At 44.8% G+C, this 17,796-nt stretch overlaps 1 protein-coding gene and 1 non-coding gene across 3 annotated transcripts; one reads left to right on the top strand and one right to left on the bottom strand.

Annotated features, from left to right (window-relative positions):
* The first annotated feature begins 8,911 nt into the window (after positions 1-8,911).
* ERVMER34-1 (endogenous retrovirus group MER34 member 1, envelope) lies at positions 8,912-17,586 on the top strand. 2 transcript variants are annotated; one of them, XM_058430024.1, is made up of 4 exons: positions 8,912-8,994; positions 9,268-9,407; positions 9,508-9,627; positions 14,172-17,586. In XM_058430024.1, the coding sequence occupies exon 4, from the start codon at positions 14,606-14,608 to the stop codon at positions 16,295-16,297; it is 1,692 nt and encodes a 563-aa protein (XP_058286007.1). In that variant the 5' UTR covers positions 8,912-8,994; positions 9,268-9,407; positions 9,508-9,627; positions 14,172-14,605; the 3' UTR covers positions 16,298-17,586. The 2 variants fall into 2 exon arrangements, with proteins under 2 accessions (XP_058286007.1, XP_032006857.1); XM_032150966.2 differs by lacking the exon at positions 9,508-9,627.
* LOC116477721 (small nucleolar RNA SNORA26) lies at positions 12,082-12,204 on the bottom strand. The gene has a single exon (XR_004250612.1). It is a non-coding gene; the product is annotated as a small nucleolar RNA SNORA26 (small nucleolar RNA).
* Positions 17,587-17,796: the final 210 nt, after the last annotated feature.

The following is a 17,796-nucleotide window of genomic DNA, read 5'->3' as shown; positions in this document are numbered from 1 at the left end:
ACAGTAAAAATACCAACAGCACACACACACAATTTTTTCCTATGCATTATAAACAAATTTTAGTTAATGTATTTTTCCCCACTTAACCCTGTTCCCCAAGACTAATTTTAAAAGAGTGCCAATAAGGCCCCATCACAAAGATGTACAAATGGTGTTTCTAAGTCCAGTAACCTAAACACTTAACATTTCCTCTAATGCGTGCAGAACTTTCCTTCCTCCTCAGAGCCCATGTCTACCTATCCATTTTCTCCCAGAAGCACAAAGCCTTCTGGTCTGGTTCTAGGACTTATTCAGGATTCTCAATTTCACCTTTATAAATAGATGCTCTTTGGGACACGGCAACCGGAGAAAGGCTGCTTTGCTCCTGGAACCCTTCCCAGCCTGGTTTGATGCCTCATCTCTGTCCCCCACAGTGCCCAGTGCTACCTTGACCTTATCACTTACTGTACGATCATCATCTGTGAGCTCTCTGAGAGTTAGGACCATGTTTTGATCATCTTTGTATCCCTAGCACATAGCCCACTGCCCAGTACACAGTTGGTGCTCCCAAGTACCTGTTGTCTGATTAAGAGCATGAAGGGATGTGCAGATCACCCTTCACCCATGTGGCTAAAAGTGAGAGTCTTCAGGAGTCTGGGAAGAAAGAGGGAGAACAATTGGGAAACAGGTCAACTAGAGCAAGGATGGGCAGTTGGAATATGTGACATAAGAAGGTCCAAGAAGTCAGGCAGCATATTTAGTAGAAAGGGGCTTATTAAACACAGGCTAAAGGTGAAGTGAATGACAAGATGACAGCCATTATAGGACACAGGCTAGAGCTTCAGACCCCAGAGAGCAGAAAGCTGATATCATTTTCTTTGCTGCCTGTCCAGGATGGACTCTAACTTTTTTTTTTTTTTTTTCTTGAGATGGAGTCTCGCTCTGTGGCCCAGGCTCGAGTGCAGTGGCGCAATCTCGGCTCACTGCAAGCTCCGCCTCCCGGGTTCACGCCATTCTCCTGCCTCAGCCTCTCCGAGTAGCTGGGACTACAGGAGCCCGCCACCACGCCCGGCTAATTTTTTTGTATTTTTAGTAGAGATGGGGTTTCACCATAGTCTCGATCTCCTGACCTCGTGATCTGCCCGCCTCGGCCTCCCAAAGTGCTGGGATTACAAGCGTGAGCCACCGCGCCCGGCCGGCTCTAAACGTTTTTAACTATTTGCACCTGGAAACGTTGGTTGAGAACCTGTATCTATGTGTGTACATGAGATCCAGGCTAATGTGGTAGTGCCCTCTTTCATGTGATAAATGCTTAAAAGCTTTCTCAGTACTGCACACCCATGGCCTCCATGATAGATCTGTCCCAAAATTAGCTTGGTAAGACTCCCAGGCCGGATCAGTAAGTAACCCACCATGCTACTAGAATCTGATTAAGGGCATTATAAAATACTTAACAGTGATTTTTAAACACTTTTAGGTGAGTGCAGAGGCTCATGCCTGTAATCCCAACACTTTGGGAGGCCGAGGGTAGATCACCTGAGGTCAGGAGTTCAAGACCAGCCTGGCCAACATGGTAAAACCTCGTCTCTACTAAAAATACATAAATTAGCCAACCGTGGTGGCATATGCCTGTTGTCCCAGCTACTCAGGAGGCTGAGGCAGCAGAATCACTCGAACCCAGGAAGCAGAGATTGCAGTGAGCCGAGATCTCACCATTGCACTCCAGCCTGGGCAACAAGAGTAAAACTCTGTCTCAAAAATAAATAAATAAATAAATAAATAAATAAATAAATAAATAAATAAAACATTTTCAGTTTATCCCTGAATGTAATAATTTATTCAGTCAACAAAGATTTGTTGAGTTTCACATATGTGTTAGCTACTGTGCTATAATAGTAGGAAAGGTCCAATGTAAAAACATTACACTTTTTCCATTCACTCTGCATGTCCACAGCCACTGCCGTCAAGGGTATAGAAGAATGTGAGCAAAAGCAAAAAACCAGAATATTTAGTACGCCCAATTTCATCTGAATATCAGCCTATATGAAGAGGGCAATTTTTTTTGTAAGTTACTGAAATGAGTTGATAGTTGATTTGGGGGAATTTTATGAATAGATGTTGTCTTCATTCTTTATGTAAAATCCATCCTGGAGTCCACATAATGAACATTAATAACAGCTTGGCCAGAAGCACCAAGTATGTCGAACGGGCTCAGTTGCAGAAAACAGAATTCACACTACCCAGGTGCAGTGGCTCACGTCCGTAATCCCAGCACTTTGGGAGGCACAGGTGGGAGGATGGCTTGAGTCCAGGAGTTCGATGCCGGGGGAATATAGCAAGACCCCATCTCCACAAAAAAATTCAAAAAGTAGCCAAGCATGGTGGTGCACACCTGTAGTCTCAGCTACTTGGAAGACTAAGTGGGAAGGATCTCCTGAGCCCAGGAGGTCGAGGCTGCAGTGAGTCACGATTGTGCCACTACACTCTAGCCTGGGTGACAGGGAAAGACTTCATCTTAAGGAAAAAAAAAAAAAAAAGACTTCCATAGATATGCATAAAAAATGTACAAAAAAATTTTTTTTTAATTTACACTAGCTCTTGCAGGTCAGCAATCTCAGAGGCCTGGAGGCAGGAAGAGGCTGCCATTCCCTGTTCAGTTACTTCTTGAAACTCACCAATCAGAGAAAATGCTCCTCCTTCCCTGGGGAAGAGTGAGAGAAGGAGCCGAGGCAAGCCAGGCACATTATTCTACTGCAAATTTCTCCACTTGGAATTTCTGAGTGAGAAGTTAAGCGCTTCCCACTAACTAGTTCAATATTTTGAAGTAGTTGATTTCCTTCCCTGTGATTCTGACCTGGACTCTGTCTTTCAAAAACAAGCACAATCACAATGTGTGTCTCACCCAACTGCTGAAATAAGAACTGAGCTCTCCCACAGTAGTACAGGCCAGTAACAGTCACCTAGGATGGATAAAAGTATCGTTGACTAGCTGGAAATCTGTGTAATCACAAAGTTTAAGAATTTCTCATTCATGTACATCATCAATCCCCCCAGACCCTCAGCATCAATGCTAGGATTTTTTTTTTTTTTTTTGAGACAGGGTCTCATTCAGTTGCCCAGGCTGGAGTGCAGTGGTATGATCTCAGCTCACTGCAACTTCTGCCTCCCAGGCTCAAAAAGCAATCCTGCCACCTCAGCCTCCTGAATAGCTGGGACTCCAGGTGTGCACCACCACACGAGGCTAACTTTGTGTATTTTTTGTAGAGATGGGGTTTCGCCATGTTACCCTCTCTTCCTTGTACAACTTGCACTCCAAGTAACGAGCCAGGGTCCAGGTGTTCTTATAGGTATGCTGTAAACATCTGATTTTGCCATTCCTCAGGTTTGTAGCTCAGAACACTGAACAAACATTCACCAAGGAACATAGGGTAATTCTCAGGGTCTGCTTGAGTTACTGCTATCTGGTCTCAAACTCCTGAGCTCAAGAGATCTACTCACCTTGGCCTCCCAAAGTGCTGGGATTACAGGCCTGAGCCACCACGCCCAGCCCAGTATGGGGACTGATAGAAAGATCTCAGAGTTATCAAGAGTCATTCTAAAGTGTATTACCCTATACAGTGGCATATAACTGTAGTCCCAGCTAGGCTGAAACAGGAGGATTGCTTGAGCCCCGTCGTTTTGGACCCCCAGGCTGGCAAGCTGGGAGGGTATAGTCACGGAGAGGCTGATAAAAAAGATCCGGAGACAGCAGGCAAGACATGGAGTTTTATTCTGGGGGCTTACATACCGGGCATCCAGGAGTGGCATGCTGGACAGGAAAACCACTGCTATTTGTGAATAACACGTAAGTTATAAAGGTATTTTTGTTTGGAAGCCTCTACTTAGTAGCCTCTCCTCCACTCAAAACAAAGGCCTTTGCTTCCTTGTACGACTTGTGTTCCGAGGAACGAGTCAGGGTCCTGGTGTTCTTACAGGTATGGTGTAAACATCTGATTTAGCCATTCCTGGGGTCCATACCTCAGAATACTGAACAAATATTCACCACGAAACACAGGGTAATTCTCAGGGTCTGCTCGGGTTACTGCTATCTGGCAAGACATGCCCACCATCCAAGCCCAGGAGTCCAGGGCTGTAGTGTGCTATGATCATGCCTGCGAATAGCCACTGCACTCCAGCCTGGGAAACACAGCAAGCCTCTGTCTCTAAATAAAATAAAATAAAATAAGAACTAACAAACTACAAACTTCTCAACAGGCTTGCCATATTAATTCCCATGGACATAACAATTTACTTTTGAAATTATGTTTTCCAGCAAACTAGCCTCGTTCAACATAAGCTTTAATAACGTATTTCAGATACTCTTACTAATCTTACCGAAAATAAATAGTATATTTCCAAAAAAAAAGATCTCCATTTATAAGAACTCTTTCACTTCCTTCTTACTGTTTTGATTAGTACTTGAAATATTTATCTTATTCTCCTTTTGTTTAAACTTGGAACTGGAATTTTAAAGTGGAGCTGATAACCTACATATTCCACATTTGAAAGTTTTAGCCTTATTGGAAAAAACCAACAGACGTTCATTTCTCATGAAAATATGGCAATAAGAATGCATTTGCAGTTACAAAATAGGGAAAGCCATTTGTGGTGCTCATTAATCCTGCTACTCCTGTGAAAAAAGCTAAAAACACTGCCTGCATTTTACAGATGGAAAAAAAGTAACAGGTTCCATCTTGCTCTAGGTATAACAGCAAAGCCTTTGGTAGAGCCAGAAATAGAACCTCAAGAGATTTGTGTTCCCTTTTTGATACAGAACAGAACTCAACTCAGCAGTCTCATTAAAATCCTGCTACAGAAGAAGCTGGTCTGTCTCTTCACTCAATTTTCTTTAATAGAGTTCAATCATTTATTTCAGCTCTACTTTCAACGAGTGCCTTATGCTAATTAGACTGACCATACTGTATAAATTATTACTTTAATTTATATAGTGATTTCATAGAATACATTGGATGCTAAGCATAATGGATAATATGTAATCATTTTAAGGAACTTTTTTTAAAGAAAAAGCACTATTTAAAATCCATATCATCAAATTCTACAGTAGAGGAAGCTGTATTATTTAGGTTCAGCAGGTCAACATGCATCTTCCAATAGGACTGCCTTAATATAATTCTGTATTTTAAAGCATTCCAAATTAAGCCCCACAAATTTTTAAAGAAAAGCACCTTCAAAGTTACGGAAATTGAGAATTCCATGCTGCCATGGAATTCTGTGTCTACCATCTTGCCATTGCAGCTGTAATTTCAATTTTCTAAGTGTGTGTTTGTGCACACATGTGCAACTGTTAGAGTGGCATTTGAGTCACAAGCTACTACACTGATTAGATGTGCTCAAAACTCCTAACATGTTCACTAAGCATCTACACTATTGGACTGGGAATAGACTAGCTCTCAAAAAAAAAAAAAAAAAGAAATAGCAATATGTGGATCCTCTAGGGCAAAATGAAGATTTTTAAAAAAATTGTTAGAGGTCAGGCATGGTGACTCACCCCTGTAATCCCAGCACTTTGGGAGGCTGAGGTGGGTGGATCATGAGGTCAGGAGTTCGAGACCAGCCTGACCGACATGGTGAAACCTTATCTCTACTAAAAATACAAAAATTAGCCAGGCATGGTGACGCACGCCTGTAATCCCAGCTACTTAGGAGGTTGAGGCCGGAGAATCTCTTAAACCTGGGAGGAGGCTGTAGTGAGCCAAGATCGCAGCACTGGTCTCCAGCCTGTGTAACAGAGCGAGGCTCTGTCTCAAAAAACAAAAAAAAATTTAGAGATGGGATCTTGCTCTGTCACCGAGGCATGCAGTGGTACTATCATAGCTCACTGCCTCTCACCTCAGCATCCCGAGTAGCTGAGACTACAGGCACATGCCACCGCAACAGGCTAATTTTTTTCAGGCTGGTCTTGAACTCCTGGCCTCAAGTGATCCTCCTACATCGGTCTCCCAAACACTGAAATTACCAATGTAAGCCACCACGCTCTGCCTAAAATGAGGAATTTAATCAGCCTATTGGGGGCAGTAGCTGGAAAAATTAAATGAGATAATCTATATAGATCAGTTAAAGAAGTGCAAAGAATGAAATAAGTGTGCAATAATGGTTAGCTATTATTAGCTGTGAACATGCTGGCCTGAACACATGCTTGTCTTGCAAACATCAATTTATTATTGACATGCATTTATACAACACATTGTTAATGAGCATCATTTATGGACATTTTAAACATGGTCTACAAGGTCCAGCATGGTCTGGCAGTCACCAGCATCTCCAGTCACATCCCCTCTGTAGCCCAGATTATATCATGCCTTATCCTATATCTGTCTCCACCCCACCTCACCCCTTGGTTTTTTGTGTAGAAAGCCATGGCAGCCTTTCTACACGTTCATGGATACACTGAGCTCCTTCCTAGAGCACACACACTGTACATCCTCTTTTCTCTACCTATACCCCAAGCTCCACTCTTTTGCTTTATAAAATGATCTTCAATTTTGTGCTTAATCATCCTTCCCTCAAACTCACAGCTAGGTCCCTGACACCACCACTCCAGCTCTTAAGTGGTAATTTTACATTTTTACATGATTCGTGTATCAATGTCTGTTCTATCTACTATACTAAAAGTTCCACAAGGGCAAGGTCCTTGATTTGGGGTTTTAGTCACTATTTTCTCTCAGGTCTACTACAGTGCTTGACATATGGTAGGTTCTCATTAGTTTTATGAATGAATAAACATATCCCAACAACAAGGCTATTGCTCCCAAGAATTGAGTATATCTTTCATTTTATTTCACAATCACTATTCTCCTAATCTGTGGCCTTACTCAATCTTACAGTGAAAAACATAAACACTCTACTAGGTAAAAGTAGCTTGGGGTAAAATAAAATGTGAATTTAATTGGTAGAGAAAGAGAGAAGGAGAAAAAGTCAAGTTACTTAAACAAGAAATGGGGTGGTGACCACAGTGTTATCAATGTAGAAGTGTCTAAAGACATATGCAGAAAGGATTCTTCTAAGAGTATTGCTTGCTTTTGCATAGTTGAGAATAATGTTATTTCAGTGGATTGGTATGTTCATCACCCTGTAATGCATGTAAAAACAACGTGTAAAGAAACATCACTAAAAGACATCTCAAAGAGTGCTACTTGGAAAAAGAAAAAAGAAAAAGATATGGGGTAGTGAGTCAACATTAGCAAGGGGTAGTATAAACAGTGGTTAAACCCATGTCTTGAGCCAGGCAAAAAGGCAAAAGGCAGAGAGAGGACCTCAATGAAGAAGGAGGAGACAAAAAATAATGGCCTGGGGAGAGCTTAGATCCGTGGGGCTGGCAGAGCCCAGACCAGAGGGATGGGGGCCGCGCTGCTGGTGTTGGGGTTGCTCCAGCCAGCAGAACAGTGGGAAGGGAAAAGCAGTTGGCCCAGTTAGAGGTTGAAAGAGGTAGGGACTGAGAAGCTCCAGGGTTTGAGGACCACTCCCCCACCCATATAACAGTTAGTATCCCAACTGCGGACCACATGTCCCACGCCTCAGAGCGATGGCCCTTGTAGGATTTTTTTGTTTTGTTTTGTTTTGTTTTGTTTTGTTTTGTTTTGTTTTTTTGAGACGGAGCTTCGCTCTTGTTGCCCAGGCTGGAGTGCAATAGCGCAGTCTCGGTTCACCGCAACCTCTGCCTCAATCGATTTTCCTGCCTCAGCCTCCTGAGTAGCTGGCATTACAGGCATGTGCCACCATGCCCGGCTAATTTCGTATTTTTAGTGTAGACAGGGTTTCTCCATGTTGGTCAGGCTGGTCTCGAACTCCCGATCTCAGATGATCTGCCAGCTTCGGCCTCCCAAAGTGCTGGGATTACAGGCGTGAGCCACCGCGCCCGGCCACCCCTTGTCTCTTTAGGTCTCTTCTGTTTTATCAAACATGGACCAAAATAGGGTGCTCCTCAGGCATACAGGCGCCAACCAGTCACTGCTTCTGGTAAAGAGTCTTTCATCGTATTTAGTCATTTCTACAGTAAAACGTATTTTCCAAAGACTACAGAACACCAGTCATGATGAGTTTTGTTTCTTTGTTTCTTAGAATCGGAAGGGTTTCATTCATCCACAGAGAAAGATGATTTGCTATTTTTGTATTTTCAAGTTGTAACACGTGTTTTTTCCCTTAGCTCTTACAACCTTAATATTTTTATATTTCATTATGAGTTTTTATTCTCCATTAAAAATGGCAGTCCAAGGGAGGCCTTTGTTTCGTCCATTTAAGGATTAGAAGATTGCCTGGCACGGAGTACACAGCTGATGAAGCCGTGCTGAACACTTAAGTGAATAAAAACGCGGCATAAATAGCAGCTCAGGGCTCTAGGCTGTCGCGTGACTGAGAGCCTAGGCGCCAAGGGGAGGAGAGGGTAATCGCTAAGGCTCCGCAGGGGAGAAACCGAGGGGCTGAGAGAACCAGATCGACGAGTGCCAAGGCCCAGCAGGGTGGGTGCCTGAAGAAGCCGATTCTCCTGCCGAGGGTACCTAAGGTTCGAAGGATGCTTAGTGCAGGCTCGCCTTGTGTCTCACCCGCCAGACCTAGGAAGCCAGACCTAGGTAGGCAGAGGACACAGGTGGCCAGTGGCCGGGCCCGTCCAGCCCCGGTCCTGCCCTCGTCCCGAAGTTTCCTGGGATTGGCTGCCTGCCCCGCGGCCCTCCTCCCAGCCCCGCCCTCGCCCAGAGTCTTCCCTGCGCCGAAAGTGCAGGTATGTTCCTAGTCTTGAGCGGGAGGAAATTACCCAGCTCGGAGCACCTGGCCAGTGGGACCGGTGGGTTTCTGGTGCCTGAAGCCGGCTGTCCGCCCTGCGGTGCCCCGCCCCGCCCCAACCCAGGATCTTTCCCGCCCTCGTGTGTCCCCTGTCACGTCAGTTCCCGCCGCGCGCCTTCTTCTTGGTCTTCTGGCCTGGCGGCGATCCTCGGCCAGTTTGTCCCTCGGAGTTGCACTGTGAGTGATTTTCTGCCCTTTGGTCTCCGGCGCGGAGGGCTCCCAGGCAGGGTCTGGGCTCGCCCCGTGTCCCCTCGAGCTTTGCCCGCCCCGAGCTCCTCTGCTCCCTGCGGCCAGAACGGAGGGGTAGAGCAGCCCTCGGTGGCCCAGGGGGCGGACGACCGTGCCCGTCCCAGGGCCGCGCGAGGCACAGGCGCTGCGTCCTGCGGAGCCGCTGGGAGAATCCCGGGGGAGGTCCCGGCGCGGCAACAAGTTTGCTCTTTGCCTCCCTAGGGCAGACACACCGCTACTTTGTAGCGGGTTTCGGGCGGGCCACACGTGCGGCGACAGGAACCCAAGCCCGGCCGACCTTGGGCTCCAGGAGTTCGTCTTCTACGTCTGCGGAGGTGCGGCAGCTTCAGTTCTAAGCTCAGGTATGTTCCTAGCCTTGAGCGGGAGGAAATTACCCAGCCCCGAGCACGTGGCCAGTAGGACCGGAGGGTTACTGGTGTCTGAATCCGGCTTGCTTAACAGGAAGGCAATAGAGGCTGTGCTCTGAACCTTTCCCTCACGATGGTCTTCTGCCTATTGACCATCCTGGTGTCTTTCCCATGTGGCCATGTATGGTTGGCATGGTTCCTGTCTTTAGGACTTGTGAGTATAATGCTTTATTTTTTCCTGAGCCTCTCCTATGCCTCCCCTTTGTGAGCACAGTGGCTAAAGAAGTCCATTTGGTCCCATGTCTAATCCATCGCATAATTGCTTGGCCACCTTTGGTAGCCATGTCTGTTTTAGGTTGTGGGGCATTTGCCCGACAATGAATGTGAGTCAGAGATAAGAGTAGGGTCGCAAGCTGGGTGGAGAAGAGACAGGGGGTCCATTTTTGTCTGCCCATTTAGCAGCTTTCTCAGCCCTACAATTCCATAAAGATACTCTATCGGTTTCCTAAGTGTTGCGCAATGAACAATAACAATTTATGTAGGAAAATAAATAGACTGTAATAGGATAACAATTATATGCCCATTGGTGATGGGAGTATCTGCTGAGGTCGAGAATCTATGGGGGGGTAGGGCGCAGTGGCTCACGCCGGTGATCCCAACACTTTGGGAGGCTCAGGCGGGCGGATCGCCTGAGGTCAGGAGTTCGAGACCTACCTGGCCAAAATGGTGAAACCCCATCTCTACTAAAAATTCAAAAATTAGCCAGGCGTGGTGGTGCATGCCTGTAATTCCAGCTACCCGGGAGGCTGAGGCAGGAGAATTGCTTGAACCCGGGAAGCAGAGGTTGCAGTGAGTGGAGATCGCGCCACTGCAATCCAGCCCAAGCAACAGAGTGAGATTCCATCTCAATTAATAATAATAAGAAGAAGAATTCCGTCTCAAATAATAATCATCATCATCTATGGGGCTTCCAAACTGCCAAGGACATGGCAGAGTCCCAGGGTCTATCTAGTCAGTGTAAGTAGTGTACGTTTTCTCTTTTGCCAGTGTACAAGCTCACTATGTCATAGCCGGCTATTATCTTTCTGAGAATTTTGTTTATAAGAGTTGTCACAGAACAGAGTAAGTCTGTTTTTGTTTGTTTGTTTAAGACAGAGCCTCGCTCTGTCGCCCAGGCTGCCATCTCGGCTCACTGCAACCTCCACCTCCTGGGTTCAAGTGATCCCCCGAGTAGCTGGGAAGACATGCACAAGCCACCATGCTGGCTAATTTTTGTATTTTTTTAGTAGAGATGGGGTTTCACCATGTTGGCTAGGCTGGTCTCAAACTTCTGACCTCAGGTGATCGGCCCACCTCGGCCTCCCAAAGTGCTGGGATTACAGGTATGAGCCACCACACCCGGCCCAGAGTAAGTGTGGATGGCTCAAGGGAGTGTCTTAAGAGGTCTTCTTGTGGTTTAGAAGCCAGCTCTGTGACTGTAAGGCAATCATGTGATGTGGAGTGGGGTTCTCCATCAGGGAGAGGTACAGGTTTAGAGCATTACAGAGTGGCAAGATGAGGAGGGGTTGGTCTGTCAAGTAGAAAGGCACTCTTTTATGGAATCGTAAGAGTTGACACAGAATGGGAAACAAAGGTAAATAAGAGAACCGATTGTAAGGTTAATGGCTTTGTCAATTAGGATGGCAGCTGAGGTCACTACATAGGCATAAGAGCATGTCTGATGCCACGGGATCCAACTGACATGAAAAATAGGCTATGAGGCCGGGCATGGTGGCTCACACCTGTAATACTAGCACTTTGGGATGCCAAGATGAGAGGATTGCTTGAGCTTAGAAGTTTGAGACCACCCTGGGCAACATGGCCAGACCTTGTCTCTATTAAAAATAATTAAAAAAAAAATAAAAGCCAGGTATGGTGGTGCATGCCTGTAGTCCCAGCTACAGGGGAGACTGAGGTGGGAGGATCTCTTGAACCCAGGCGTTTGATGCTGCTGTGAGCCATGCTTGCACCACTGCATTCCAGCTTGGGCAACAGAGTGAGACCCTGTCTCCAAGGGGAAAAAAAAGGAAAAAAAATATGCTATGGAACTTACCTGAGAGGAAGAAAGTTGTCCTAGAATGCCCACAGCTATCTCATTGTTTTCACAGCAATATACATGGAAAGGCTTGTCAAAACTGAGTAAATAAAAACAGGTGTGTGGGGTGGTTAATGCTAATTTCAATATCTCAGTGAAGGTTTCTGTGGTTGTGCCTGGGAGAGTACGTAGAGGTTAGGCAAAGGCAGCACAACTGGGAATCCACTGGTAGCAACAGCCAGCTGCTAAGTGTGCACACCTGCCTTTGAGATCAGGATGAATGCAAGTGACGCAAGGCCTTTGCGGGTGAGTTTGAGTAACTTGAGATATTCCACGGCCTAAGTAGGTAACAGTTCAAATGTCCATACCCATTGAAATCTGGTTCTGAGAGGCGTTATGACCAGAGTCAGCCAGTCTTCAGATGTTCTCAGGTGCAAGCAGTCTTTATACTATTCTGCTGGGCCGCTACTGCCTACAGTGTCAAATACCAACACTTGGTTTTAATGCAGTGTCAAAGTTAAGGTTAAGTTTGAATGCATCATATATGATATGTAAAAATATCACAAATGTGCTTCAACTGTAAGGAATCTGTTCAGCTGTGACTCCAGACAGGAGTCCAGCTCCTCCAAAGAGGAGCTTTACATTCTCTTCTCTGGGTTTTATGGAGACTTACTTAACCCTTCTGCTTAATGCACTGTGTCAACCTTAAAAGGGGCACAAGAAAGGGTGATTTTAGATTCTTTTTTTTTTTTTTTACAAGGTTTGCTACTACTCCCTGCACTGCTGCCTGGTCCACAGCTCATGAATCTCAGTTTCTTTTTTGAGATGGAGTTTCCCTCTTGTTGCCCAGGCTGGAGTGCAATGGCACAATCTCGGCTCACCGCAACCTCCACCTCCCAGGTTCATGCGATTCTCCTGCCTCAGCCTCCCGACTAGCTGGGATTACAGGCATATGCCGCCACGCCTGGCTAATTTTATATTTTTAGTAGAGACGGGGTTTCTCCATGTTGGTCAGGCTGGTCTCAAACTCCCAACCTCAGGTGATCCACCCGCCTTGGCCTGGGTGACAGAGTGAGACTCTGTCTAAAAAACAAAACCAAAAACAAACAAACAAAAAACCTTTCCAGCTGAGGAGAGACTACCTTTCTTGGGGGCTAGCCAATTCTCAGAGATAACAAGGGGCCAACCAGGAGCATGTCTTTGATATACAAACTAATCAATCCAGAGCCATACCTCCTCGATCTGGCCCTTACACACATGTAAGCAATTATTTGTCTGCGTTAATCATCCCAGGGCCAAGTGCTATGCAACTAGGGGACAACCTCTGCAGTTTGAAATCCATTGAAATTATTCAAACTAGCCAATCCTAAGCTGTTCACCCTGCCCTGCAGGGTGACTTCAGGATGCCCCCCCATGAAATTATTCATGCAGTGGCATGATCTTGGGTCACTGGAATCTCCGCCTCCTGGGTTCAAACGATTATCCTCCCTCAGTCTCCCGAGTAGCTGGGACCACAGGCCCACACCACCATGCCCAGCTAATTTTTGTATTTTTAGTAGAGGTGGGGTTTCGCCATGTTGGCCAGGCTGTTCTTGAACCCCTGGCCTTAAGTGATCCATCTGTCTCAGCCTCCCAAAGTGCTGGGATTACAGGTGTGTCCCACCATGCCCGGCCCTCAGCTGGAAAGGTTTTCCAAAGGTCAGAACATAATTAGTATACAGAAAATTTTAAAGTATTTACGTATGTGTGAATAGGATGATCAAAAGAGCCAAAAAGAGCAAAAAGACAGTTGGCTCTTGGCATCCATAGCATTTCTGATCAAATTGTTTCCCAGTGCAGTACTTGTAAATCTCACCGAGACTCTAGAGATGGTAAGCATACTGCAGAGTCTTCCAAGACCCACACTGCCTTTCATGGTACTCTAAATGGACTTTATAGATTTGTCTCCAGTCTTAGACTGTTCTTACTGCATGTTTAAGGGATGGACTGTGCTATCCAACTAGATGTGCTAAGGCCATAACAGTGGAAGACAAACTAACAACTGAGATTATTTCTTGTTTTCGCATTCCTTTATGAATTGAATCAGATAAAGGAACTCGCTTTACAGCAGAATTTAATCAGTTGCTTGCAAAACTCTTGGATATTCATTAAAACTGTATACCCCCTAATATCCTCAATCCTCAAGGCAAGTGAAACATAAAAATCTAAACATAAAATGAACTCTAGGAAAAAATCTGTCAATAAACTGGACTCAGACGGCCAGAAGCATTACCCTTGGTCCTTATAAAGATCTGGAATACTGACCGGTATGGTGGCTCATGGCTGTAATCCCAACACTTTGGGAGGCTGAGACAGGATGATCAGTTGAGGCCAGGGGTTCAAGACCAGCCTGAGCAAGAAAGTGAGACCCCCCCACCCATCTCTACCAAAAATAAGAAACAAACAAAAAAGGTCTGGAATATTCCAAATAGGAGGACTGACTGCTTTTGAAATAGTTTTTGGCTACTCTGTGCCTACTGGCATCTCTAAAACTTTCACAGATTGAATGCGCATTATGGGGACTTCAGTGAACAACAATTCAAAACTGTGACTAATTATATACAATAATGAGTATACTTGGAGCATATTTTCAACAGGTAAAAATGTGTGGCTTTTACTAACAGACCTGCAATCTTTTCAACCAGGTGATCAAGTATATCTCAAAGTTTTTGGAAGAAAAGATGTATTGTAACCTCCCTGGAAAAAGAAGAGACCTTATGAAGTACTGCTAGCCAGCTACACAGTCATCAAAATAAAATTCCTGAATTTGTACAAGCCACAGCAAGCTAGATCAAGACCATCACATGACAACTGGAAGGCCTTGCCTATGGGTTACCTCAAATTGAGGAATTTCAGCACCTACTCACAGGCTCCATGAGCAGATGAAGTAGACAGCTTTACTCAATATCTCAGACCAAGAACTTCGTCTCCATCTCCCACCAGCTGAAACATCTTCCCTCCTTGACCTGGAAAATTCTCTGACTTAGAAATTTAAACAAAACCCTCCCCTTTCATTGAATCTCCATTGTCTGGAGTTTGCTTGTCTTAACCTAGCCTGTTCTCCCTCTGTTCCTCCACTATGGGCTCCCTTTCAAACTATGCCCTGCTTCAACTAACCCTTACTGCTTTTTTGACAATTCTAGTACAACCTCAACACCTGCTTGCTCCAGTTTTCCGGACACTATCTATCTTGACGAATCAGTCTAATTGCTGGTTATGTGAACATCTAGATAATGCGGAACAACCAGAACTAGTTTTTGTTCCTGCCAGTGCAAGCACCTGGTGGACCTATTCTGGACAATGGGTGTATGAAAGGGTGTGGTATCCACAAGCAGAAGTACAGAATCACTCTACTTCCTCCTATGGTAAAGTGACTCGGCACTGGGAAGCCTCCATGGAAGCTCAAGGTCTATCCTTTGCTCAAGTAAGGTTATTGGAGGGAAATCTTTCTCTTTGCATAGAAAATAAAAATGGAACTGGACCCTTCCTAGGTAATATACCTAAACGATACTGTAATCAAATACTATGGTTTGATTCTACAGATGGCACCTTCATGCCCTCTATAGATGTTACAAATGAATCCAGGAATGATTATGATGATACAAGTGTTTGCCTAGGCACTAGACAATGTTCCTGGCTTGCAGGTTGCACAAACCAGACCTGGAACAGCTCAGCTGTTCCCTTGATTGGTCTGCCCAATACACAAGACTACAAATGGGTAGATCGAAATTCTGGATTGACCTGGTCAGGTAATGACACCTGTCTCTATAGCTGCCAAAACCAAACCAAAGGCCTTCTGTACCAGCTATTTCGCAACCTATTTTGCTCTTATGGCCTGACAGAGGCACATGGGAAATGGAGATGTGCAGATGTCAACATAACTAATGACAAAGGTTATGATGGACACCAGACCCCCACCTGGTGGCTCACAGGTTCCAATCTGACCTTGTCTGTGAACAACTCTGGCCTCTTTTTTTTATGCGGCAATGGGGTGTACAAAGGGTTTCCACCTAAATGGTCTGGGCGATGTGGACTTGGGTATCTTGTACCTTCCCTCACCAGATACCTCACCTTAAATGCTAGCCAAATTACAAACCTGAGATCCTTCATTCATAAAGTAACACCACATAGATGCACCCAGCGAGACACAGACAATCCACCTCTGTATTGCAACCCCAAGCACAATTCAACAATAAGGGCCCTTTTTCCAAGTTTGGGAACTTATGATTTAGAAAAGGCAATTCTAAACATTTCCAAAGCAATGGAACAGGAATTCAGTGCCACTAAGCAGACCTTGGAAGCACACCAATCAAAAGTTAGCAGTTTAGCCTCTGCATCCCGAAAGGATCATGTCTTGGATATACCGACCACCCAACGACAAACAGCTTGTAGAACTGTTGGCAAACAGTGTTGCCTCTATATAAATCATTCGGAAGAAATAATGTCTAATATACAGCGTCTCCGCGAAGCATCCGAGAACCTGAAGAATGTACCATTACTGGATTGGGAAGGCATATTTGCAAAAGTGGGAGACTGGTTCAGATCATGGGGCTACGTGCTTTTAATTGTTCTTTTCTGCTTATTCATCTTTGTTTTAATCTATGTTCGTGTCTTTGGCAAATCTCGCAGATCCCTTAACTCCCAACCTCTGAACCCAGCCTTATCTCCACAGCAATCAGCACAGCAGCTTGTCAGTGAAACTTCATGTCAAGTTTCAAATAGGGCAATGAAGGGACTAACAACCCATCAATATGACACAAGTCTACTTTGAGAATATCTGAACAAACAGCAGCTGCAGACAAAAAGCCTTAGCTAAACTTTGATGAGTAAAGCAGGCCTTATTGACAATTCAGCTGCCAAAACCTTCCCCTGAGTGTTCCTCTTATAAGGGCACTTAGCACTAGGACCTCCCAAGGTATTGTAAATAAGCCTTATCAGAACTTTTCATAGTTTCACTCTGAAGCCTTAAGACACACACCATTAAGCTGATCTGTAAACCCTTACCCCTTGCCGTTCAGAGAGCTACTCTTTATAGTGTTCTTGCATGCATATATAATAAATGTTTTTTCTATTGATCTGTTAATTTGCAAGCCCCCCAAACACTGGAACTAAGTTGGTGCAGGAAAGTTTCTCCCAACAGCACTTTGTAGGCTTCTGGATAGACCAAAGAGTGTGTTTGAATAGATAAGGGAATTTTGTTCCCTTGATTTTGGTTGAAGGTAGAAGAATCCAATGTACACATACACAAGACTATGTCCTTAAATTTGTCTCAAAGAATAAATATTGGGTAGTCATCAGAATTGACTGAAAACTTACTTTAGGGAGAAGGCCACAAATAATTTAGGCTGGTATGATCTGAGCTTTCCTGACTTCCCATGGGCATTTTAGTGGTCTAATGGGATGTTAGTCTGATACGCATTTTAGCCATCTTATGACATGGGCCGCAGGTGGAAGTAGGATGTACGGAGTGTTGAGGTGGCATCTATTATATCAAATGCTTCACTCTGCCCAGTCCTCGGGTGAGTTCCTTACATGCATCTTTCTAGTTAATCCTCTCGGTGTTCATATTTTACAGATTAATCAACTCAAAGGGCAGATAGCTTGCTAAAGATTATACTATTACTGAAAAACAGCAAGATGCAGAACAGGGTACCTAGTATGTTCCTTTCCTTTTTTTTTTTTTTTTTTTTTTTTTGAGGCAGAGTCTGGCCCTTTCACCCAGGCTGGAGTGCAGTGGCTCGATCTCGGCTCACTGAAACCTGTGCCCCCTGGGTTCATGCCATTCTCCTGCCTCAGCCTCCCGAGTAGCTGGGACTACAGGTGCCCGCTACCACGCCTGGCTAATTTTTTGTATTTTTAGTAGAGACGGGGTTTCACCATGTTAGCCAGGATGGTCTCAATCTCCTGACCTCATGATCCACCCACCTCAGCCTCCCAAAGTGCTGGGATTACAGGCGTGAGCCACTGCACCCAGCCTAGTATGTTACTTTTTATTTTAAAAAAGAGGAAATGATATGTATATGTGTATGTATTTGCAAATAAAACAGGAAAAGCCATTCACAATTGAAAGCGATTACATGTAAGAGGAATGGACAGTGAGATTCTCACCTCCTTTTTAAGGTTGCACATAAGCAAATTTATGAACATAGCAGATTGATAATTTATTAACAGAACAGTAATTTCAAGTTACATTAAGAAAACACGGATGGCCAGGCATGGTGGCTCACGCCTGTAATCCCAGCACTTTGGGAGGCAAAGGCGGGCAGATCA

The sequence above is a fragment of the Hylobates moloch genome, unplaced genomic scaffold, assembly GCF_009828535.3.
Source record: "Hylobates moloch isolate HMO894 unplaced genomic scaffold, HMol_V3 SCAFFOLD_2, whole genome shotgun sequence".
NCBI lineage: Eukaryota > Metazoa > Chordata > Mammalia > Primates > Hylobatidae > Hylobates > Hylobates moloch.
The sequence above is the reverse complement of the archived record's forward strand: the minus strand, read 5'-3'. Positions and strand labels throughout refer to the sequence as shown.

Excerpts from the sequence above, each read along its gene's own strand:
- ERVMER34-1 (XM_032150966.2), top strand. The coding sequence starts at position 14,606 with ATGGGCTCCCTTTCAAACTATGCCCTGCTTCAACTAACCCTTACTGCT.